The 21,854-nt window shown below is 40.0% G+C and overlaps 5 protein-coding genes across 12 annotated transcripts; 1 reads left to right on the top strand and 4 right to left on the bottom strand.

Annotated features, from left to right (window-relative positions):
- Nucleotides 1–650: 650 nt before the first annotated feature.
- Nucleotides 651–5,222, bottom strand: LOC116931848 (valine--tRNA ligase). 2 transcript variants are annotated; one of them, XM_032939499.2, is made up of 11 exons: nt 5,062–5,222; nt 4,602–4,832; nt 4,400–4,530; nt 4,143–4,334; nt 3,477–4,065; nt 2,754–3,409; nt 1,958–2,686; nt 1,665–1,814; nt 1,437–1,602; nt 1,176–1,369; nt 651–1,103 (listed from the first exon to the last, which is right to left on the bottom strand). In XM_032939499.2, the coding sequence occupies exons 2-11, from the start codon at nt 4,798–4,800 to the stop codon at nt 729–731; spliced, it is 3,381 nt and encodes a 1,126-aa protein (XP_032795390.2). In that variant the 5' UTR covers nt 4,801–4,832; nt 5,062–5,222; the 3' UTR covers nt 651–728. The 2 variants fall into 2 exon arrangements, with proteins under 2 accessions (XP_032795390.2, XP_045035423.1); XM_045179488.1 differs by having other exon boundaries at nt 2,183–2,686; nt 5,062–5,221.
- A 749-nt stretch (nt 5,223–5,971) lies between these two features.
- LOC116931853 (inactive serine/threonine-protein kinase TEX14-like) lies at nt 5,972–21,602 on the top strand. Of its 7 annotated transcripts, none has more exons than XR_006651655.1 (16): nt 5,975–6,102; nt 6,263–6,393; nt 6,488–6,688; nt 6,757–7,073; nt 7,136–7,412; nt 7,475–7,769; nt 7,826–8,446; nt 9,011–9,106; nt 9,183–9,477; nt 9,549–10,007; nt 14,709–15,292; nt 15,417–15,449; nt 15,519–15,618; nt 15,936–16,178; nt 16,244–16,810; nt 21,424–21,602. XR_006651655.1 is itself a non-coding variant. In XM_045179491.1 (11 exons), the coding sequence occupies exons 3-11, from the start codon at nt 6,264–6,266 to the stop codon at nt 9,990–9,992; spliced, it is 2,676 nt and encodes an 891-aa protein (XP_045035426.1). In that variant the 5' UTR covers nt 5,972–6,102; nt 6,169–6,187; nt 6,263; the 3' UTR covers nt 9,993–10,307. The 7 variants fall into 7 exon arrangements, 4 of the variants coding, with proteins under 4 accessions (XP_045035426.1, XP_045035425.1, XP_045035427.1 ...); XR_006651654.1 differs by lacking the exon at nt 21,424–21,602 and having other exon boundaries at nt 14,709–14,983; nt 15,186–15,292; nt 16,244–16,989; XR_006651653.1 differs by lacking the exon at nt 21,424–21,602 and having other exon boundaries at nt 16,244–16,989.
- Nucleotides 10,370–13,009, bottom strand: LOC116931851 (glutamate [NMDA] receptor subunit 1). The gene is made up of 9 exons (XM_032939504.2): nt 12,830–13,009; nt 12,539–12,654; nt 12,287–12,374; nt 12,074–12,232; nt 11,755–11,950; nt 11,416–11,633; nt 11,193–11,324; nt 10,944–11,095; nt 10,370–10,885 (listed from the first exon to the last, which is right to left on the bottom strand). Exons 1-9 carry the CDS (start codon nt 12,974–12,976, stop codon nt 10,642–10,644), a joined length of 1,452 nt encoding a protein of 483 aa, XP_032795395.2. The 5' UTR covers nt 12,977–13,009; the 3' UTR covers nt 10,370–10,641.
- On the bottom strand, nt 13,347–16,396 carry LOC116931849 (glutamate receptor 1-like). The gene is made up of 9 exons (XM_032939501.2): nt 16,238–16,396; nt 16,042–16,133; nt 15,889–15,973; nt 15,530–15,688; nt 15,129–15,348; nt 14,721–14,941; nt 14,435–14,566; nt 14,200–14,348; nt 13,347–14,135 (listed from the first exon to the last, which is right to left on the bottom strand). Exons 1-9 carry the CDS (start codon nt 16,394–16,396, stop codon nt 13,871–13,873), a joined length of 1,482 nt encoding a protein of 493 aa, XP_032795392.1. The 3' UTR covers nt 13,347–13,870.
- On the bottom strand, nt 17,284–21,410 carry LOC123476790. Its single transcript, XM_045179494.1, has 2 exons — nt 17,699–21,410; nt 17,284–17,512 (listed from the first exon to the last, which is right to left on the bottom strand). Exon 1 carries the CDS (start codon nt 20,684–20,686, stop codon nt 19,211–19,213), a length of 1,476 nt encoding a protein of 491 aa, XP_045035429.1. The 5' UTR covers nt 20,687–21,410; the 3' UTR covers nt 17,284–17,512; nt 17,699–19,210.
- Nucleotides 21,603–21,854: the final 252 nt, after the last annotated feature.

Here is a 21,854-nt window from a genome sequence, read left to right as displayed (position 1 = left end):
TGGTACCGGTGGATTGTCATTAGATGTAGGATCTCTATAAAATTACCAAATCAAATGGTAAACCAGAGAACAGGGATTGTCAAGAAAAAAAGGGGCTTTACATGTCATTCCGTAGTTTAATTGTTTGTACCTGCAACTACAACTGTTATCCATGTATCCTTAGTCCTTACGCTTGCGCTCAATTTTGAATATAGACCATTTAAATACTTTACTCAAGTTAGATTCTTTTTCACCATTTTTTGGTAGTATACAGCTCATCGTGAAACGCTGCAAACAATAAGTGGTGAAAAAGAAGGGGTAAATAAGTATTTTAAGAAACGCGCCCGAAAATCAGAATTAAATTCTGAAATAATTCGCGGGAAATCGGAATGAGATCTAGAAAATTAAGGTGTACAATTGATGAAATAAATTTAACTACAATACAGGTATTCAAGTTTACAGGCGTTAACCATTAAGTAGGCCTTTTTTGTCCCTACAACTTCAACTGTTATTCAGCGATAAATTTTGTTTTAAAAAATGACTTTTTCCAGAGTCGTGGAAAAGCCTTTAACGGAATTCTCCATAAAAGAGAAGGCAGTATATCGATAACTAGGTCAACCAAAATTTTTGTTTTCTGGTTGCTTTAGCTACCACAGAGTAAAAAAAAGAAGTTTATGCTGCTTTCAATGTATATTGATGAGATACACACAGCAATTGCAACAAGCAGCCCCAAATCCCAAATTGTTTAATTAATCCATAGTGGATAGAGTAGCAAAGGCAGCATCCAGTTGCTGCAGCTCAGCTTCTAGTTCACCCTCTTTTTCCTTGTTGGTCTCCTGAACTGCAAGAGGAACTTTTTCAGTGTAATTTGGAACTACCATTCCTTCTTGCAGCTTGACCAACTGCTGGCGCTTCTTCTCAACCAGGCCAGTGATGCGTGTCTTTTCCTTTTGAACATCGATGAGACCCTCCAAATGAACGATGGCGTCACACTTGTCCGAAACAGTCACGATGGCGCAGCCTCGTGTATTGCCACCATCTCCACCATCTGTAGAGACGGAAACAGGTTGGCAAAATGCTAACGTAGAAACAGTGTCGGCAAAGGGTGCAAGCATGTCGACCACCTGACAAAAATCAATCACTTGTCAATTAGGACACCCAGTGACAAGAGGATATACAATTAATCATTAAATTACTTCCTGATCCAAGCACCTTAAAATCAATTTTGTTTTCGTTTTGTTTGGTAACATATAGCTGGCTCGGACAGATCGAACGTTAGAGATGATACGATTAACCAATTTCACGTTTTCTTCTAATTCCTCGTTTTTCCATACTTGAAATTCAGCGTCCGTCGGGTAAGAAGCGACGCAAATACTCGGTGGAAGAGATTCTATCAGAGTACCAGAAATGCTAGGTAAACAATTAAGCTACACATGTAACGTTGTTAGATAAATTACTCTGCACGGCTTCAGGTCGCGGTAGTCGTTGCCATAGCTCTTCTGAAATGAAGGGCATGAACGGCGAAATTAACTTTAGACCAGTGTCGATGCAGGTGACGAGTACGGAACGAGCCGCAGACTTGGCGGACTCATCTGAACCTTGGAAAACAGGCTTGACTGATTCCTGTTAAACCATTCAATACATCATCAAATCTAGGTTCATGAAACAATTTAGAAATCTCTCACCAGGTAAACGTCGCACAGTTCATAAAGGAAAAAGTTGTAGATTGCACTAGTGGCACGAGGGAAATCGTATTGTTGGAATCCTGCGTTACAGGCCGAAACGGCAGTGGATAAGCAGCTCAAGATCCATTTGTCCATCAAACTCAGCTCAACCTGATGATATCAATTGAAACTAATTAGGACATCGTTCTAAATAAAATAAGAGGGATGTTCGTGCCGGGAAGAGGAGGGTGGGGGATAAAAAAAAAAAAAAAAAGGCAAGCTAAGTGCTGCAACGTGCAAGGTATCTTGCTTGCCTGCTGCCTCAAACGGCCAATATGTTGAAACCATCGATCCAAGTGGGGATAACTTGATGGAATTTTCGATCGCCCCAACTCAACGCGGAGTTGCCACCAGATTTTATCATCTTCAATGGAGTACTGGCAACCGCTGAAATATGAAATATGTTCGAGCCGAGTATTCAGACCAGCAAGAAAAGCCGGCGTGATGGCAGAACGGGTTACAGGCGGACGATTACTTGCCTCGTTTAATGTATGAATTACAGCCCCCTGTAGGTAGGTCAGGGCAAATCGAGTGGCATTCCACAATTTGTTGCAGAAAAAGCGGTATCCTTGGACGCGCTTAACATCCAAGTTGATATCACGGCCCTGGGCAGTGTACTGGCATAAAGCGAAGCGAAGAGCATCCGTTCCGCATTCGGGTATTCCTTGAGGATAGTCTTGCTTCTGACCCTCTTTCGCCCTACCAACTTCAGCTGGATCGAGGTTACTGCCATCCAACTGAGCCATGAGTCCGTCGAGACTGATTCCATAAATCACATCGAGAGGATCGATGACGTTTCCCAAGGATTTGGACATTTTACGGCCATGGGCATCGCGGACCATTGCGTGAAGGTAGACTTCACTGAAAGGAAGTTTGCCCATTAGTTTTTGGCCAAAAAATACCATTCGAGCCACCCAAAAGAAGAGAATATCATGGCCTGTTTCTAACAGAGTAGTTGGGAAAAAGATGTCCAGTTCATCCGTCTGTAAATAAAAAATAAAACTAATAACAAAGGGCGTATAACAAATTAAAACGTTTGAAATTGCAAACCTTGTCCGGCCAACCAAACACGGAAAATGGGAAAAGTGCCGAAGAAAACCAGGTATCGAGAACATCTTCATCCTGTTTGAGAATAATTTTCTCTTCAGGGACGTTGAAACGCTTGGCAGCGTTAGTTCTAGCTTCAGCTTCAGAGCGCCCAGATACCCAAAATTCATTATCAGCTTCATCGCCCACTTCGGCCGATGTGTCGTCTATGGTGACAAAATAGGCAGGGATGCGATGGCCCCACCAAAGCTGTCGAGAAATACACCAATCGCGAATGTTGTCCATCCAGTTAAACCATGTTTTCTGATGCATTTCCGGTACAACTTTGAGCTTCCCACATCGAACAGCTTCAGCGGCATCAGCTGCCATTTGGTCACATTTTACGTACCACTGTGGTTTGATCATGGGTTCCACAATGTCCTTTGAACGGGAGCAAACGGGCACTACCATCGGATTTTCTGCTGTACCACGGTACAGTCCAATTTGCTCTAATTCCTGAATCACGGCTTTACGGGCCTCAAAACGTTTCATTCCAGTAAACTTCCCGCAATCGCCGATGATGATTCCATCGTCACTAAAGATGGTAAGCATTGCAAGATTGTGCCGTTTACCTAAGTCGTAATCATTAGGGTCATGCGCCGGTGTGATCTTGACAGCACCTAGGAATAAGAATGAGAAAAAAAGTGTTAACGGAGTGATTTCAATGCAAAGTTGCGGCCAAATAACCTGTTCCGAAAGCCATGTCGACATAGTCGTCAGCCACAATGAGTAGTTTACGTTGACAGAACGGATGTACGGCATATTTGCCCATCAAATGCGTATAACGTGAATCTTGGGGGTGTACAGCAATACCGGTATCACCCAACATGGTTTCAACACGAGTAGTGGCTACAACGATTTCTTCATCTAAGCCATCAATTTTGTAGGCGAATGAAACCAAAACGCCAAATTCGATTTTTTCATTGTAACCCGGGACAGAAAGCTGAGTTCGGCCTGGAAGCTCAACCTTGTCGACCTCAATATCGGATATTGCAGATTTAAGGGTGCACGACCAATTAACTAAGCGGGTTGATCGATAAATGGTGCCATCTTGATGCATTCTGACAAATGCTTCGAGTACAGCTTTGCATAATTTTGGGTCCATAGTGAAAGATGCTCGATTCCAGTCCAGTGATGATCCCATTTTCTTCAACTGCTCGTAAATGCGATGACCCTTTTCATTTTTCCACTCCCAAACTTTTTCGATAAATTTATCACGTCCCAGATCATGGCGGGTTACCTTCTCTTCTCGCCACAATTTTTTTTCTACTACTACCTATATTTTAGTAATGATATCAAAAGATTGCGCTACTGTATTTAACGGGATCAGAAATGTTATAAATTTTAATTTACTTGGGTAGCAATGCCAGCATGGTCACATCCTGGTACCCATAAGGTTGTCTTTCCAGTCATCCTATGGTAACGCGTAATGGTGTCCTCAACTGAATTGGTCAACGCATGTCCCAAATGGAGAGATCCTGTTACATTTGGTGGGGGAATAACCATGACGAACTGACCATTGGGATTAGGATTCTTGATGTCTCTCTATTTAAAAAAAAAACTCTTTCATAAGATAACTAGCAATCAAACAGTCAAATGTAAGTTAATACTTTGTATTCAGGAGTAAAAAATCCTTCCTTTTCCCACCACGAATACCAGCAGGCTTCTACATAGCGTGGATTGTAAGACTCTGGCAAAGGGCAGTTTGTATCTTTCTTTTCTCCAGGTGGAAGTTGTGGAACTGATGCAAATGAAAGACAAAAAAGTGTGTTTAAAATACAGCTTTCTGGAATCAAAGAATAATATGTATACTCTCAACTTCAGCTGCTTTTGGTTTAGTAGGAACTTCCTTTTTTGGTTTGTCCGATGTTTTAGTTTCAGTCAATTTTTCCTTTTTTGCCTTAAACTTTTCAAGTTTAGCTGCTTTTTCAGCTTCTTTTTTCAACTGTTTAGGGGTTTTAGCTGGTACAGCTTCAACTTGGTTTTCATTGGTTGCTTGCACTTCTTCCATCTCAATTGTAGCTTGGAAAGACACTCACTGTTCTGTATGTCGATAATTTTATATATAAAAAAAAATGTTGCAATAACAGTAAATCACTGATGCAATCTCACAGTAATATGAAATAATCTAGTTTCAACAAGACAAGATTTCAGGCAATTCCAGAATGCTGATGCAACAAAATATAACTGAAATGTTGATTGTTGTGACTGGTATGAGTTCTGAACAGAAACTCACATTACAGAAAAAAAAAAAGACTGTAAAAATTTATACCTGCACTGTAGTTTAATCAATTCGTTGACAGACTGAAGACCGGAATTGTCTACCTGTCAGTCTTCTATCGGGTGATGGCAGACGACATTTAAAAGTAAACATGTGGCTGCAGGCAATTGCGTTGTAGCCAATTCAAAATTACGTGCGAAAAGCAGAAATAATTATTGCCTATTAAAATATTAACTACATGATCATACTACACATTTACATATTTTCATCAGCTTTTTCATGGACACGGGATTATGTAAAACTTCGTGTTTCTGAGTGAAATAATTACACATCCTGTTAATCATAGAAAAGTTGGTCTACCGCAGTCCGTACTCCTATTCCATATCCGTCTTCTTCGTTGATCAACAGCTACGAAAATTCTTCTATTTTCATAGATCCTAAATTTTAGTAGTTGAACTTCCTGGCATGTTATTGTTGTAAAACATTTCTTTCTATTATAGCAAGCCGTTTCAATCCGTATTGCAATGGATTTATATTATTATAAAAAGTATTTTGCATAGTAAAAATATTCAACGCAAATTGACCATACTTTGATACAGTTTTTACTCTTCAAAACCTTGCAACCTTGGAAATGCCACTAAATATTTGGGGTCATTCACTAAGAATAAAATTATTAAGCTCATTAACCAGCTAAATTTTCAACATCTATGAAATTTAGTCGGAAAAACGATTGACACACTTTTATCCAAATAACTTTTTTTTTGTAAATATAATATATAATAAATTGAGGTTATCTTATGTCTATTTCTATCGAGATAGGATTATTTCAAATAACTGATTGGTAGAGGCGGTCAGGTCTCAGGCGGATATCACCGTAAATCCGTAATGATAAATTGATAATCTCATAATTACTGTCAATAATCTAAATTGGCAACGCAGGTTTGTATTTCGTATTTGCCCATTTGGCTCATTTGTGAGGGAAGTGAAGCTAACCCCTTTGAATTCAACAGGTCGTAACTAGAGACACACGTGTTGCGCGACGGTTATGACCTATCGTCTAGAGGTGTTTCTTTCCATCATCGTTATTAACTGGTTCGTAATACTTGTTCGACCTAACCCCCCTGTAATAGTAGAACGTGACGGGAATTCTTATTTTAGTGGGTGTCTCGTAGAAAAGGTAAGTAGAATGTACATCAATGAAGCAGCATCCTCAAGAAAAGAAGTTTACAACCCTTTTTGTTGAGAACAATAGGATGTCGATGAAGAGGTCGATGCCTGTCTACATTAGAGAACCCGATCCAGACTCAAAATCCGTTGCAGACAGACTTCATTGGGCAATTCTTCGAGGGAAGATAGTGACTGTTAACAAATTGCTTGATTCTGGTGAGAAATTGAAATCTTTTAACATTTTGAGAAACCTAATCTATAATCCATGACTTAGAAATTTTTATTAAACTAAGCTATGTTATGTGTGAAGGTGTTCCTGTTGAATTGCCTAATCGAGCTGGTCAAACCCCATTATTTTGTGCATCATTTCAAGGGCATTTTGACATAGTGAAGCTTTTGCTTAAACTTGGTGCTGACCCAAATAGGCGGTGCTCCATTCTTTGTTGCACTCCAGTGCATGCAGCTTGCTGGAGTGGCAATAATCATCTACTCACTTCACTACTGATTGCAGGTTTAAAATTTAACATTTTAGTCTCAATGAACACTGTTTAGTAATTTTTTCTTACCCTTTATTTCCAGGAGGCGACCTTCGATTGCACGATCAAAAGAACCGCTCACCTCGGGATTGGGCCACGATGCAACCAAATTCTGATAGCCGCCTCGCCACTCTTTCGTTGATTGAATCATTCCGTCAAATGGCGATGAAAAATAACGAGCTCAATGTTGACTCTGGGGTTTCCGAATTAAATAACAGTACTGCCCCTCGTGCCCACCGTGCTACCCTAAAGTTCCCGGCAAAATTGCGGAATACGCTCGCTGCGATGGGCTTAGTCTGCAGCGAAAATTGTGAATTCATTGGGCCGTTGGGCAACGTTCAAGGCACTGGCTTTGGAAAGGTAATGTAGTTCGAGAAAGAAATAATTCGCATTTCAAAGCTAATGATTTTTTTTTTTTTTAGATACTTTATGGACGAGGAGAAAGTGCAGCTGCGCTGTGGCCTGTTCCCTTAATTAGTGAAACTGAAATAAGTGATCCTGATGACGATGGGTGTGGTGCTGAAGCGGATCTCAATGGCTTGCTTCCTCGAGGAATAGCTTACAGGTGTGGTCCAACAACAGAAATGGTTTCCAGGCGTTGGCACCAAACCCCGGTTACTATCCGTCGCATGAGAGATAATCAACCACCTGATCTGTTATTTGAAGAATTGCAAAGCATGAGTCGACTGAGGCATCCAGGTAATAATTTCCAGAGAATTTGATGTATCGAAATTGACCGACTGCTCTTTTTTAAATATTAGGGTTAATGTTGCTATTGGGTGTAAGTGCTACACAACACTGGGAGAGCGTTCAGCTTATATATGAGCCTATATATCATGGGTCACTTCATCACAGACTACATATCATGGGATCTGCTATACCCCTGCTTAAGAAACTACTGATCCTAGAACAAATTTGTGATGCCCTATTGTTTCTCCATTCCAAGGAGTTACTGCATTGCAGCGTTTCGTCGCATGCCGTTCATTTGGTATCTAGAGGTCGAGCCAAGTTAGGCTGTTTGGAAACCTTGATTGAAGACAATAACTCATCCAAGAGGTTAGAAAAAAAAACTGTAATTTATGTACACATGTTAATAATTTTGCCTTTCCCAGGGTGTATCGTAAAGTTCCGTCTTCTCATTGGGAATGGATGGCACCGTGGTTGGCACCAGAATGTGCCCGTGGCGAGTCTGTGTGTACTTTGTCCGATGTGTATTCGTTTTGCTGTCTTGTTTGGGAGACATGTTCTGAGAAATTACCTTGGTCACACCTTGACTGTCAAGAGATTAACCGCATGTGGCAGAAAGAAAGTTGCAACAATTCACGAATGCTTCCGCTTGGACCTGCCATCCCTCTTCATGTTGGGAGTTTCCTCAATCTGGGCCTTCAACCGGAATTGTCCGAGCGACGTGAAATTGATTTGCAGGAAATTTATATGATGCTGAGGCTTCAGTCAGCAGTTTCCCACTCACAACAGAAAGAAGTCTATCAAAAATCGAACTCTCCACCAATTGCGCGAATGACATCGTCAACACCCGTTCCCCCAATCTACAATCAGACGCAGATACAGCCTCAACACGGATGGGATGCAGTAAAGGAGAGTTTCAAGAAAAGGCGAACTCCTCCGCCACCACCACCACCTCTTCCGCCACCCCCGCCAGGGCAGCAGCAGGTTCCGGAAGTGCTGAATTGTACGCCAGACGATGGCGATACAGAGAGCAATCAAACAGTACCGTGAGTCCCATTTATTTATAATTACTAGGAAGGGCGTTCTGGCTGCAAGTGGTTTATTTGTGAATTTAGGATTTCCCCCCTTAGCTATCTATTTTGTTAATCTATTGATAACTGTTCAGTTAACGGGAAAGTTTGATGTAAATTATAATTATCTTTAAACAAAAGTTAGCAGTCGTTTTATAAGTTTTAGACCTAATTTCAGAAAAAGTAAAATGTGCTTTTTGAATTAAATGGGATAAAAGGGATAGTTTCTGTTGCAAAAGTAGCAAGCTCCGCCCATTTTCACATATCCCTCCGCCCACTTTCCTATTACGAATGTAGAAAATTTTTTAAATATCTCCCAAAATTCATTTAAATGGTTTGTCGAAATATTAAAGATTAAAGATTTTTCCAGTAAAAAAAATTTAATGTTAAACTTTAAAAAGAACATTCGACGAGGAAGGGATTCGAACCCTCGCGTGCATAGCACATGAGATTTCTTGCTATCTAGCAGTCTCACGCCTTAACCACTCGGCCACCTCGTCATATTTGGGTGTAACTCACTATTTATGTGATTGGGCTTAGGAATGAAAATACTCAATGCGATGTTCAGACCGAATGCAACCAAACTCGGCAACAATTAACGGTTTACACAACTCCAAGTCCTAATGACGGTGAAAGGTATGACTATTACACAATGAAATCTATTTTTTCTTGAATCGAAAATATTGTATCTGAATTGTTTTTGTCTTTTTAGGTTTAACTATGTACCTATGCCACATCAGCGCGAAACCAGAAATATTCAGAGCTCTGAATTTGCGATTAAGCCTGCCAGTCACACAACTGAGCGCCATTCTATGAACTGTCTTATGGCTCATTCAGATCGTAGCACATCTACCTACCATACACCTCCTTGTCAACGAAACGAGTCGTTCAAAAATTGTAATGCGTATTCGGGTTTTAACAGTGAAATGCGCGCAACTGTTGCCCAACCGGCGAAAATTTATCGCGAGGCAGCGGAATTTGAAACTTGGCGCGCAAAGATTGATGAAGTAATTGAGAAGAAAATAATACGATGCAAAAGAATAATGAATTTAATTGTCTGGTATTTGGAATTATTAAGGCAAACGAAGAAGAAAATGCCGAAGAAGAGTCGACGGTTGAAGTTACTGGGCATCCTTCGTCGACCTCGACTCCGAGGCACCAACACGGAGTGACATTTTTGGCTTGCAGTTCAGGATTGGAAGATCCAGAAAAAGGCGTTGGACCGGATGACAACGGAGGAGCTAAACCCAAACGTTCGCTCAAATTTCTGCCGAATGGAAGCCAACCTTGTTCCTCGCGAATCCCAAGTTTTTATACCATCACGAAACCCAGGAAAGAATTCGTTGCCTCGTTGACGGCCATTTTTAACGACAAGGCTGCCACCAATAGGACTCATTCAATCCTCAAACGGCGATCGACTTCCACCCCGGAGGAGCTCTTGCTTGAACCCAACATCGGAGATACGTTTAATGAGGGTATCGATTGCATTTCACGGGGAGTTCAGTGCAACGAATGTGAATGAGGATCGCGCTTGCCGGTGAGTCAAAATCAGTTTTCCTGTTACCTTTTCCCCTAGTTTGAGGCTTGCACATTCAAGTCTAAATCATAACCTGTTTCGTTTTGTTCAAAGATGAATATCTTCATCCCTCTCGATAATGTTATCGAACTCAGAAAATTTTCGTCTGTTGTCTTTCGCTTCTTTTATTTGTGGTTTTTGTTTCGTGCCGAACGTTGTTTGGAACGTTTTATGAAGGCGTGCTTCGGGTGGCTTCCAAAATTCCCAACCTTTGTATCGTCCAACTAAAACTGCCGTGGAATACATCGATTTTCTTTTCCAGTTTCATCCGAGCAGTTCGATACTGCAATTAAGGTCGTTTTTGTAGTGGTAGTGACTTTTTGATGATTCGTGTATACAAGTCAAAGAAGAAATGAAACAGATAGGTGTTAGGGAGTTACATCAGAGGGCCGTGCGATGTGTCAAAGCGAATTAAATTATGTTCTTAGGAAATAACATGAAGCCAAATAACTTTATTTTGATGAGGGTCATTGCATTCGTGTCTCGTAGACGATTTGTTTTTTCAAATAATTATATTTAATTGACGCTTTGACTGACTTAACCGATTCAAAGTGTTTGAATAACCTAATACCTTTAAGCAAAAAAAATTATGTTTTTATGAAGGTCGATATGCCAGTCTTTCTCCCAAGAAAACGATGACTGAAATTCCCCATCCAATAAGCAAAATAATAAAGGCCCCAGTTAGATCTTTGAGAGACAATTGGCGAGCCTGATCCGCCTTACTATTCTTCTTTTGAACTCCCTTAGCTTTTGCGCTTTTACACTGGGGTGGGATTGCTCTGCGTGGGTCTAATGTCCAATGGAGTTGTATTATTCCGTTCCCATGCATTTCTAGGATCCTGCAAAGAGTTTTATGAGAGTGAATGAGCACGCGATGCGTCGTAAACTTCCATTTACCCCTTGTTGATAATGTCGGTGTAGGGACTTCTTTTTTGCAATACCCAACCGAGGAGAGCAGGTATGTAACCCTCGCTGACGATTTCTAGCAGACATTTACCTCCGCTTGTTTGAAAGTCTTCCTTGATGGCACTCATTAGATATTCTTGGGACTGTTTTAGAAAACAATCGTATGCCAATTCATAGTGGAAATAAAATGAAAACCGTTTGAAAAAAATTGATACTGCAAAGCCAACTGAAAATACGTACACTTGCGTACGTAATTCTTTTTCCCGATTTGACCATTGCGATGCACTGTGAGCGAGGCGCACAACGAGAGAATGGGTAGGAATTGAGTTTATTCCGTAGCTCCTTCATCACACCCGTAGTTTCAGTCGACGTCTGTCCTTTGTTTATGGGGACAAGATTAACTTTGATTGTTTCCTCCGGATTTTAAATTCTTTTATGGTATGGATGCCTTAAAAAAATGTACCGTAACAAAGACATCAATGCCCCTTCCTTTATCAACAATTAAATGGATGTCATCTTGCTGGGCGAGATCGTAGGCTGAGGTTATGAGTGGCGGGTTATTGGGAGCGAGAATGTAAGTGATGAGCACAGAACTGTAGCTATTGACGAGTACTGCCGCTGCTAAACACCAAGCAGCGGCCAATACTCGAACAACTAGTTTTCGGGATGAGCATGGTCCACCTATTTGGTTTGCAAATTATGAAATAATAACTACGTTCAATTTTACTGAATATCTGAAGCGGAAGTGTAAGGGTAAAGGGATGGTTTAAACTAGAACATCTTCGTATAAAACTTTTCTCACCTTGCGAAAGAAGTACGCTGACAGCATACAGGTATGACACGGTCGTCGATGTGTCGCATGATTTTTTAAACACGATTTTCTTGCGTTTGGAAAATGTCCGATGGGTTAAAGAAGAAACAATTGACCATCGAAAATTGCTGACAAAGTACATGGAAACGATGACGGCAGCGATAGATACCAGCAATGCGATCCAAACCTTTAATTTGCGGAAATGAATTTGTGTTGATAATCCGGCCAAGAAAATCAAGATTGCAAAGACAAATCGTGAAAGAAAACGCTCTTAATTTTTTCTGTACGCCAGACAAATAGTATTTCTTACCGGCCATTGAAATGGTTTCAAAACAGATGTGAAATTGGCCTGAGGTTGGGGTTTGGGAATAAGGAGATAACCATACAGTTGATACCATGGCAACGTCAGGTCCGCCAATCCGTAGCGGTTGTGGTTTATAATGATGGGACCCACTATAAGATCACCTGTCTGTGTTTAGTTTTGATTAGAAATTGAAACTGGGATATTGAAGTTGAAACTTACTCCGTCAACAACCCAATTAATGAGGCCGCGATCTCCTATACCTTTCGACTGCACGCTTGTTGTTTGTATACCTTGGATGATTGAATACCTTAAAAATGATGAAAAACACAGACAATAAAAAAAAAAAAAAAAAAAAAAAACATTTTTCTAACATAATGTCGAAGCTGTTGACTTCTCCATATCTTAATCGTACGACTCATTGGGGTTTTTCTAGATTATGAATATGCACTTTTTAAATATCAATTTGCTTACGTAAAATTGTAGCGATGCGTTAAGTAATCCATCATGTGATAAGACACTCCTTTCATGCCTTCCAAAGCTCCAGATGCGTTATTTATATTCACTTCGTTTTCCAGTATCAGCACGTTCTGTTGAAAAAGGATAGAAACGTATTGTGTGCTGATATGTCATTTTCCTATTAAAATTTTCATCTTTGATTGAAACACAGTCCTACTGCCTAACCAATCAGCATTACAAAGTTATCACTTGAGCTGAAATCTGGGAATATTGCTAAGACAAAGACATTTTTTAAAAAGAAATTACCGCGATAAGTCTTATGTGTTGGCCGTTAAGAGGATTTTTAATTGGATGTCTCGCTTCAGTAAGTACGCATCGTATTACCATCACTACCACAAGTACCAAAAGAAAATGTTGAACGTAGGACAAGGCGTTCTGTTTTCTACTGAACATTTTGACAGGCTCCTCTTGAAGAGCATTGGCCCAAGGTTGAAAAATGTCTGTGGTCAATTCCGACATTTCTATCTGTATTTATAGTATTTTTTTTTTCTCTCGATATCGTACAACTACTTTTTTATTGGGCAACCAGTTTGACCCCAAACGTGTGCAATCTAGTTTTTAAAAATTTTGTTTCGAAGCAATCGCCTTGGATACAGTTGCAATCGTGCCCAAAGATGCTGATTGCCGTTATTTTCCTTGATTTGCCAGTTTATTTTTTTTTTTGTTTCTATCGAATTGGGTGATTCATTTAAACTTCAACTTATCATAGATGATCAAGTGATTGCTGAAATAATGCACAGTCTGCCGCACGACATGTTTATTAACTTTCTATTTCGTGCTTCAATGGGAAAATTGGGGGGATCAAATTTCTGCATTCTCCGTTGTTTTCCCCCTCGTAAAACATATCCTAATGTTCATATTTCATTCCAAAATCCTCCGTAATTTTACGTAATTCAGGTGAAGTGTATTATTTTAAAGTAGGGAATTGATTGGTGTAATTATGCGGAATGGAAACAAAGATTAAAAATCGATAGAGCTGTTTAACAATTGATGGCAGTATACTAGCCTGGGTTTAAATTACAACAGAAAATTGCATAATTGCATAATACATTATTAAGAAGGTGAATAACACTAACTAGCTACAGAAACTGGTACGTACAAAGCCATATTTTTTCTTTTGCAGTAATTCTTTACGAGATTATTAGGGCGAAAGGTAATTTTATAACTAACAGGACTTAATTAACTAAGCAATTGAATTGTATTAGAATAACATAGGATTGTGCAGATTGTGAGGCGTTAAGTCCTCGTCAATTACCTAAAGCCGCTGTGCATGATTTCTGCGTTTCATTAAAAATTGTTGCGTCGTTTACGATCACGTTGTCTATTTGCATATCCCATGATATGCTCTACCACAAAAACTAGTAACGACAAGCCGTAGCCGACTGACAAAACGACAAATGCGCCCGCCAAATTTTTGAGTGAAAGAGGTGACGTCTTGACGCGGGTGGGAGATCTGTTGACTTGTTTAAAATTATTTTCACATTTACCTGGTATTGCACGAAACCACGATTCCCAGAGATTCATTAAACCGTTATCCCACATTTCAAGAATCCTTTGAAAAAAACGATAGTTATTTAGTTTCTTTGAGTGAACGAGTTAAATGGTAGTTAACCTACCCTTTGTTGATGGGCTCAGTGTAACGGCTTCTTTTTTGTAAACCAAAACCGACTATGATTGGCCAAAAGGACTCTCTTGCCACTTGAAAGTTACATTTTCCTGTAATTTTGAAATCGTTTATCATGTAGTCCGCTACATATACGAATGCCTATAGGTGTGCGCGTCATCCCCGAATTTAGCAATACCAGAATCAGTATAGGTCATTTTAAAGTATCATCAAACACATATGGTTACATTGCCATGGACGACGTTTGGTCCGTCTTTGACCAAAGCTACACAATCAGATGCTCCATAGCAGCGCGTTTTCGGGAAGGCCATTAGCTTGTCACGCAACTGCTTGAATATTCCCGTCTTCTCTCGCGTGTTCTATGCATAGAAAGGATTCAACTTTAGGTCTAATGCGTTTTCTCCGACTTTAAACAATCGCCTTTATAAAATTGTTTTTCTCTTAACAACCAAGTGTTTTCTTGTTTGACCCATTTTCGTGCATTGCTTTTCTTTTTACAAGGAAACAACGTACCATTATAGTGCTTTCGAAGCCTCGTCCACGTTCAATAACCAATTGAATATGTGGTTTGTTGACTACGTCATAGACCGACTCGACCAATAGCGGCGCGGTACTAGGTGTGACGATGTAAGTAAACAAAGTTGACGTGTACGCTTGAACGAAGACAAACGTGGCCAAGCTCCAAACTCCGGCTACCAAACGAGATGACCAGTGTTTCCGGATGCAACTTCCTCCTGAGTTTTAAAAGGAACTTTAATTTGCATTAAAGGCGATTGGTAAGTTAGGCGTGTTTGAAGAATCAAAGTTAATTTCACTCTTTGAAGACGTCAGAGTAGTCAGGCTAATGTCGGAAGATGTTTGCCGGAATTTTGTGGATGTTGTAACTGAACAAGTAAGTAAAAAATAATTAAAAATAATCACCTTGAGAAAGAAGCATTCCAAACACGTAAAGGTACATATTCCATGGCTCTTTCTTAGTTTGCGTACTACTCGAATGGTCGCAAATCTCGTCTGCCTTCTCCGTTTGTTGTGTTGGTGACGGAGAGACTTCCGAGGTCTGAGACATCGCGAAAGGTGAACGATCGGTAAGTTTCAAGAAAAAGATGATTGTTATCACCGATATTCCTATTCCTGTCCAAACCTATGGAAATTTAAAATGTTTTATGGCTCAATTTTAAACAGTTTATTAAATATTTCTTCGTTTAAAAGGAAAACAAGATTATTCACACATGCAAAACTTAGGTGCGTAACAGCAGTAACTTTATTTATCATCATTCAATTATTGTAGTAATTCTCTTGTAACTTTTTTAGGACGCATTTACCGGCCATTGAAAGGGTTTTATGACAGCGTCGAGATTCGTCGTGATGAGTGGAACTGGAACCATGAAAACAATAATGGAACGATGCCAAGGTAGTGTCAGTTCCATTGTCTTGTAATTCTCTGTGGTCAGTAAAACGTCGTGGACGAGAAGGTCGCATTGCTTTTTGGGGGGGGGTGGGGAAATTTGAGAACGAAATGAGTTCTTTCTCAAATCCTTAACAAAGCATTATTATACATAGGGGACGCAAAGAAGAATATTCTTAGTTTATTTAAAACTGGCATGCATTTTATACGGGAAATGCGATGATGTTCATTAGCTTTTCTTTTTAAGATAAAATTTTATAGCGATTTATCATTTACCCCATCGAGTAAGTAGTCAACTAATCCTCGTTTTGCTTTTCCTACAGCGTACAAATAAATCTCGTTCACGGTGAGAAACGAGTACCTTTGGTTTATTTTTCAAAGAATTATAAGACATTAAAAGAAGATTTTGTGACCAAAAAAGAGTTTTACGTGAAATTGAATCGTCTGGCCAAGTAGTCCACCATAAGGCCTCCCTTCTTCGGGCCGATATAGGAGCTATTGTACTCACCTCCACGTCGAGCCTTAATTCCGTCAGTCACCGATAACAGTGTTGTGAAAAATCAAAGGTGAATTCAGATTAAACATTATCCTTTTCTTCATTACTTTTTTCCTTTTTCGTTCTTACCCAAAGGACATTTAGATGTTGATCAGCCAAAGGATTGTTAACATGGCCCTGTCTTGTTTTCAGTGAAGATAGCGGTTCTGCTGAGGATACCGATAACGAAAGGATAATTACAAATTGGACCAAAAAGGTGGGTCGTAATAGCTGCAATTGTCGGAACATTGTGCTTGTATAACGGCGATCAGTGTTACTGTGGCTAAATATCTTGAGCTCCTGATCCCTTTTAAGGCAATTTGTGTATTTATAGGTATGTGTCTTAAGTTTCGTGTGTTAGCAACCCGTTGGTTACAAATTCGATACATATTTTAAAACCAAACAGTCGGATCAGATGCAGTAACAACCTCGGTAGATGCGTTCGCTTAGGCATTAATAATTTGGGAAACTTGTTCGATCACCAACTGCCATGACAACACATTATACATGTACTAAATGCCATTCGCTTGGTTTTGGGTCGTGCAGAAAACGGAAGAGTTTAAATGTTGAATTATAAATCAGTCCCATGTAACTGTCAGGACTTGCTAGGAAGCGATTTCTTGCAGCTGTAGGCAGCCCTACTTCTACTGCTACGTACGTAAGGTAAAGGTAGCTGATTAACATATTCGAACCACGTGTTCAGACCACTTTTTTGTGACAACCGTTCAAAACGCGAACAAGAACTAAGCAAGAATAAGGGTACATCATAACCAAACAAATTATGTAAGACTATTTTGTTTAAATATAAAAATATACGGATGTTCTAGTCCTACCGGAAAGTGTCTTTTTCTTCTACGTTTTATTACCCAAGTAAACAGGAAGTTGAAATCCAAAGTTACTAGATTCCAGTTATTCTTGTTGAGCTGAGATAATAGGCTACAATTCTATATAATTTTTATATTAAACTTTTTAGTTTTTTTTTCAAGAAATACAAAAAACCAAAAAGTGTATCAATTGCCCCCACTCTCCCCTACAAATGATGGTTTTGGCAAAATAATAAAGTCAAATCAACAATTGCAATCGCGTATTTTTAAATGAACACATTTTATTGATCAGAAAAAAAAACAGATGAATCTTACACCTTGTTTGATTTCCCCGTACACGCACTTCCAGAACTGGACGGCTCATTTAAGTATCAAATACCCCGTAAAGGTAGCTGATCACTGTCATAAGTGAAAACTACCTGCACACTCTGCCATCACTGCAAGACAATCAGCTCTCGCAGTGGTCTCTTTCCGGCGGGTACATGCAGTTGAGAAATGACAATGTTGCTCATCATCCCGTCACTTACATGCAAGCTTGTACCTGGAAAAAGACAATTGAAACAGAAAGAGTTCATAACTGGTAGTTTCCAAACATGGCATCGAACAACGACCTAACGGGTTCGTCGACCAGTTCTTCGTGTTGTAACTTAAGAGCACGCGAGTAAAAAGTTTGATTTTACGTTTTTGGCAACACACACACAAAAAAAAATAATAAAAATAAATTTACCTATATATCAATTTGAGATACCGAGGTAAACGTTTACTTTTTTTTTTTAAATGGATTCTTCATTTTCGGAAATGACTTTTTCAGTGAATTTGCCCACTTCTTAATTTTGTCATTTACTTGTTCGGCTTTTGCCTTTGCACGTTGCTTTACGTCGTCGACTTTATTCTTCAGGTTCTTTTTTAGTTTTTCAGATTTTTCATTCGCTTTAGTTTTCAAATCTTGTGCTTTATTCTTAGTTGCATTTATTGCTGTGTCTATGGCTTTTTGACGTTTGTTGTCCAAATTATCCGCAAATGAATCAATCGCTCCCTTTCCCCTCTCTGCCGCTTTGCCAGCTGCGTCCGAAAGCTTATTGCCCAAAATAGAACCAAAGGTTGACGGTCTTCTCTTTTGGGATACCTCTGGGTTTGGTGAATAATCATCTGGCAACGCCGAGTCGTATGGCATCTCGTCTCCGCCAGCTTCTACTTCTGGGGTTTCTTGTTCGTCAGAGCTGTCATGAGCAATTACAACTTCTTCTTCCGGAACCTCAGGAGGTTGCAATGTTTGAGAGTCTGGGTCACCTTCTGGTTCGTGACGATTAAGGTCTTCGTCTTCTTCCGGAACCTCAGGAGGTTGCAATGTTTGAGAGGGTGGGTCTTCTTCTGGTTCGTGACGATTAAGGTCTTTGTCTTCTTCCGGAACCTCAGGAGGTTGCAATGTTTGAGACTCTGGGTCCTCTTCTGGTTCGTGACGATTAAGGTCTTTATCCTCTTCCGGTGGATTATCGTCTTCATGTTTTCCCTCTTCGCCAGTTCCGTTTTCATTTGTCGGTTTGCTGTGCGCATCGCCTGAATCTGGGTAAGAATTTGAGTTATCATTTCCAGTACTCCACGGTTGGTCTGCATATGAAGCTCTTCGCTCGTCTGCTTGTTCTGGGTTCCCGACAGTTCGTGATGCTCTGCCGTGGTGATCTCCGGTAGCTACCGAGATCTTTCGACCCGGTTTACCCTTTTCACTTTTCGTAATCGGCACACGTTCCTGAGATCCCTGCGAAGTCCTTCTTTCCGTTCTTCCAACGCCATGTGTACAATTTTTGCAGTCGCAGTTTGAACGATGAACAATTTCTTTTGTGATGCATTGCTGAAATGATGGAGCTGGTGGGGCTGGATCCTGGAGATAATCGCACCGGTTACGAGTCGTTTTATGACGTTGAACAACTACCGTTTGGTCATAATCGTCGTATTGATAATCACTTAATCGTGACTCCTCGGGAAACTGGCAATGCCGTGGTGGGTGATGGTGCCTTCCAGTGCATTCATCACAAACGTCTCTTATAAATTCATCGGCTAGGCAACCATTTGGCCTTCGTCTTTTTGGGTGATGGCATGCACCAGGCCTATCATATTCGTCTCTGCGGCAACTTCGATACTGGATTTGGTGTTCGTAATGAACGTCGACATTATTTATTATGCACACTTTGCATGTTCCGTAATGACTCTTGTTGCATTGCTCAGTCAAGCTACATTCTTTTCAATTCTGGTAGCCTTCATCTATTCTCCTTACGAGATCCGGCAGTTGACAGATGAGGTATAATTTGTAATCATACTGATTTAGGTAATCAAAATCGTAAATGTGCCAGCATCCTTGAACAGTTTGTCCTTCACGGAAGTCTTTGACGATTAAAAAAAGACGATCTCTGATACAACCTGTGTTCTTTGCGGCGTCGCTTTCCTGACGTTTAGCCTCGCGAATCATTTCATTATAGTATTCGATTGTTCCGCAGAAATTTTCGTACTCGCTCGCATTATTGGCGTTACGGTCGATATGCGTTCGAATCTGTAGCTCTTCAATGTCCAATAGCGTTTTTGTATCATCTGCCCAGTGAACTTTGGTTGGATCCTCGGATGAAACATTGAAATAGCCGCCGCTCCAGATAAGTGTTCGTCTCTGTGGGTCCCCATTGTCTTCTCCGAATATCTCAAAGGAATGACGCTCTACGATCTTGTTGATCTCAGTATCACGTGCTAACGTAACAGGGGACAGCATTTGAGCTCCAGGAGCGAAGTTTTGACAGGTCTCAACAGCAACCCTGTAGGAAGCTCGGCCGGAAAAAATTGCAAACTCGTTTGCCAATACTTCGTTGTTTGCCTCCTGCCGAAAATCTCCGATGACCTTACGTTCAAACCTAAAAGGAAGACTGGTTGTTGAAACTTGGCAGACAAAATTAAATTCGAGATGTTCTGTTTCGTAAATCAGTGAGCTGTATAGTTGCCAGCAGCCTTTTTTCTTAGATGACCGATAGTCTTTGACCACGTAAATCAGAGTATTGGTGATTGCTCCTTTCTCTTTTAGTTCGCTCATTGAAATTTGAAGAATTTCACTTGCCTGATTGGGATTGCAGAAATTTTGATGCCATTCGGATACACTGGTGTCATCAATCCAGCGCATTCGATTGATTCCGTCAAGCTCCAAGTCTATGTATCCACCAGTCCACAACTGCTTTCTGAATCCAGTGAAAATATTATCGTCATCTGCAAACAGCTGATTAAAGAGATCCTCGATACGCTTGTTAAACAGTTTTTCTTGTTTTTCAGACTGTATGGTCGACAGATTGCCACCTCCACCAGGTAGGGATCCACACACCTGCTGAGCTTTCGAAAAGGACATTCTGCTGGCATAGAAATAATATCTATAGTTGGGTGAAATTTGCAAGTCCTCTGCTAAGAAAGTATGACCCGTTGTACGGTTTGCTATGCAACGCAGAGGTACTGCATTAGAGCTCGGTGTTGTTTCTTGTTCTTTTCTCACTGCAGAATCATTAAAAAAGAAAACTCCAATAACGATGAGTGCAATCAGGAACACGATGCTGCAAACAACGCCGATAGTTACATTCCGATTCCATTCAGGATGGTTCCTTATATGAGAACGATGATGGACTCCATCCTGGAACACATAGCTATTCCCTGGACGACGTGTATGCTTATTGGGAATTGTTTCTTCGACCATCGTGTTCAAGAGCAGTGTGCGGAAGCAGAGTTAGCAATGAATCGGAAATGCCTCATATATGTCGAAATTAATGTCAGAGTACCTAATGGTTTCCAAATTTTACAGGCTTTTTCATTTGAGAATAACAACTAACTACGAGCCTGATGTCTGCGTTAAAAACAATGTTGACAGCAGATTATAACCCACGAAGTTCATTCGCTATAACTGACTTTTGAATAGTCATAAGAACCAAACGTGGTGTGTTCGTTGTTGAAAACTGTTAGCGACACATTTCACCGTTGCTTAAAAAAACATGATTTTTCTGTTGCCATGCCTAAAGAGTAAAAACGTCTGTAAACTTGCAAAGAATACACGTGTAACATGATGTACTGCACGAAATTTGCAAGTCTCCTAGATTGCAACTACTGCTGCGAAATTTCTCGTTATTAATTGAACTGAAAGTTTTGCTAATTCGTTCATTAAATGTAGCTTAATACATTGTTTACGTTTTACGTACCCAAACAAGTCAAGTTGTTCAGCAACGCCTCTAGCGACAGCAACAGGAAACTTCAAGTTACAGCGGGATTTTAAATAATAAAATTTCAACATAAGCATGTTGATTAAAGTTTAACTTCAAGATAGCCTACCAAAATATTGATGGAATAAGACAATAAGTGATAACCTTTCATGTAGGTACTGAATAGTGAGCAATTATCAGTTTGAATTGGCACGGTGACGGTGTGGATGCATTCAGTAAGGTAAAGGTAGCTGATTAACATATTCGAACCACATGTTCAGACCACTTTTTTGTGACAACCGTTCAAAACGCGAACAAGAACTAAGCAAGAATAAGGGTACATCATAACCAAACAAATTATGTAAGACTATTTTGTTTAAATATAAAAATATACGGATGTTCTAGTCCTACCGGAAAGTGTCTTTTTCTTCTACGTTTTATTACCCAAGTAAACAGGAAGTTGAAATCCAAAGTTACTAGATTCCAGTTATTCTTGTTGTCTAATTTGTCTGATAGAAACCCATCACCCTGCCTCAATTCTTGAACATATAATGTTATTATGCACAAACAATAAGCAACTCGTAGCTGTAGCAAGAATGAAGCCATCAGAATTGGATGGGAATGACATGTAGCGAACATCCGTCATGAACTATCCGATCTTATAGAACTTAA

This window comes from Daphnia magna, linkage group LG10 (genome assembly GCF_020631705.1).
Source record: "Daphnia magna isolate NIES linkage group LG10, ASM2063170v1.1, whole genome shotgun sequence".
Lineage (NCBI taxonomy): Eukaryota > Metazoa > Arthropoda > Branchiopoda > Diplostraca > Daphniidae > Daphnia > Daphnia magna.
This window is presented reverse-complemented; position numbering and strand designations above follow the sequence as displayed.

Excerpts from the sequence above, each read along its gene's own strand:
- LOC116931848 (XM_032939499.2), bottom strand. The coding sequence starts at position 4,800 with ATGGAAGAAGTGCAAGCAACCAATGAAAACCAAGTTGAAGCTGTACCA. Across the intron at positions 1,603-1,664 it reads AACTGTGCGACGTTTACCTG|GAATCAGTCAAGCCTGTTTT; the intron begins GTGAGAGATTTC and ends ATGGTTTAACAG. Across the intron at positions 1,104-1,175 it reads TAAGGTGCTTGGATCAGGAA|GTGGTCGACATGCTTGCACC; the intron begins GTAATTTAATGA and ends GATTTTTGTCAG.
- LOC116931851 (XM_032939504.2), bottom strand. The coding sequence starts at position 12,976 with ATGTTCAGTAGAAAACAGAACGCCTTGTCCTACGTTCAACATTTTCTT. Across the intron at positions 12,233-12,286 it reads TTAATTGGGTTGTTGACGGA|ACAGGTGATCTTATAGTGGG; the intron begins GTAAGTTTCAAC and ends AACTAAACACAG. Across the intron at positions 10,886-10,943 it reads ACCGACATTATCAACAAGGG|GATCCTAGAAATGCATGGGA; the intron begins GTAAATGGAAGT and ends AACTCTTTGCAG.
- LOC116931853 (XM_045179490.1), top strand. The coding sequence starts at position 6,056 with ATGACCTATCGTCTAGAGGTGTTTCTTTCCATCATCGTTATTAACTG. Across the intron at positions 7,770-7,825 it reads GACAATAACTCATCCAAGAG|GGTGTATCGTAAAGTTCCGT; the intron begins GTTAGAAAAAAA and ends TGCCTTTCCCAG. Across the intron at positions 8,447-9,010 it reads GAGAGCAATCAAACAGTACC|GAATGAAAATACTCAATGCG; the intron begins GTGAGTCCCATT and ends GATTGGGCTTAG.
- LOC123476790 (XM_045179494.1), bottom strand. The coding sequence starts at position 20,686 with ATGGTCGAAGAAACAATTCCCAATAAGCATACACGTCGTCCAGGGAAT.
- LOC116931849 (XM_032939501.2), bottom strand. The coding sequence starts at position 16,396 with ATGTTCCGACAATTGCAGCTATTACGACCCACCTTTTTGGTCCAATTT. Across the intron at positions 15,974-16,041 it reads GCCAGACGATTCAATTTCAC|GTACTCGTTTCTCACCGTGA; the intron begins GTAAAACTCTTT and ends AATAAACCAAAG. Across the intron at positions 14,942-15,128 it reads TGGAATGCTTCTTTCTCAAG|GAGGAAGTTGCATCCGGAAA; the intron begins GTGATTATTTTT and ends TTTAAAACTCAG.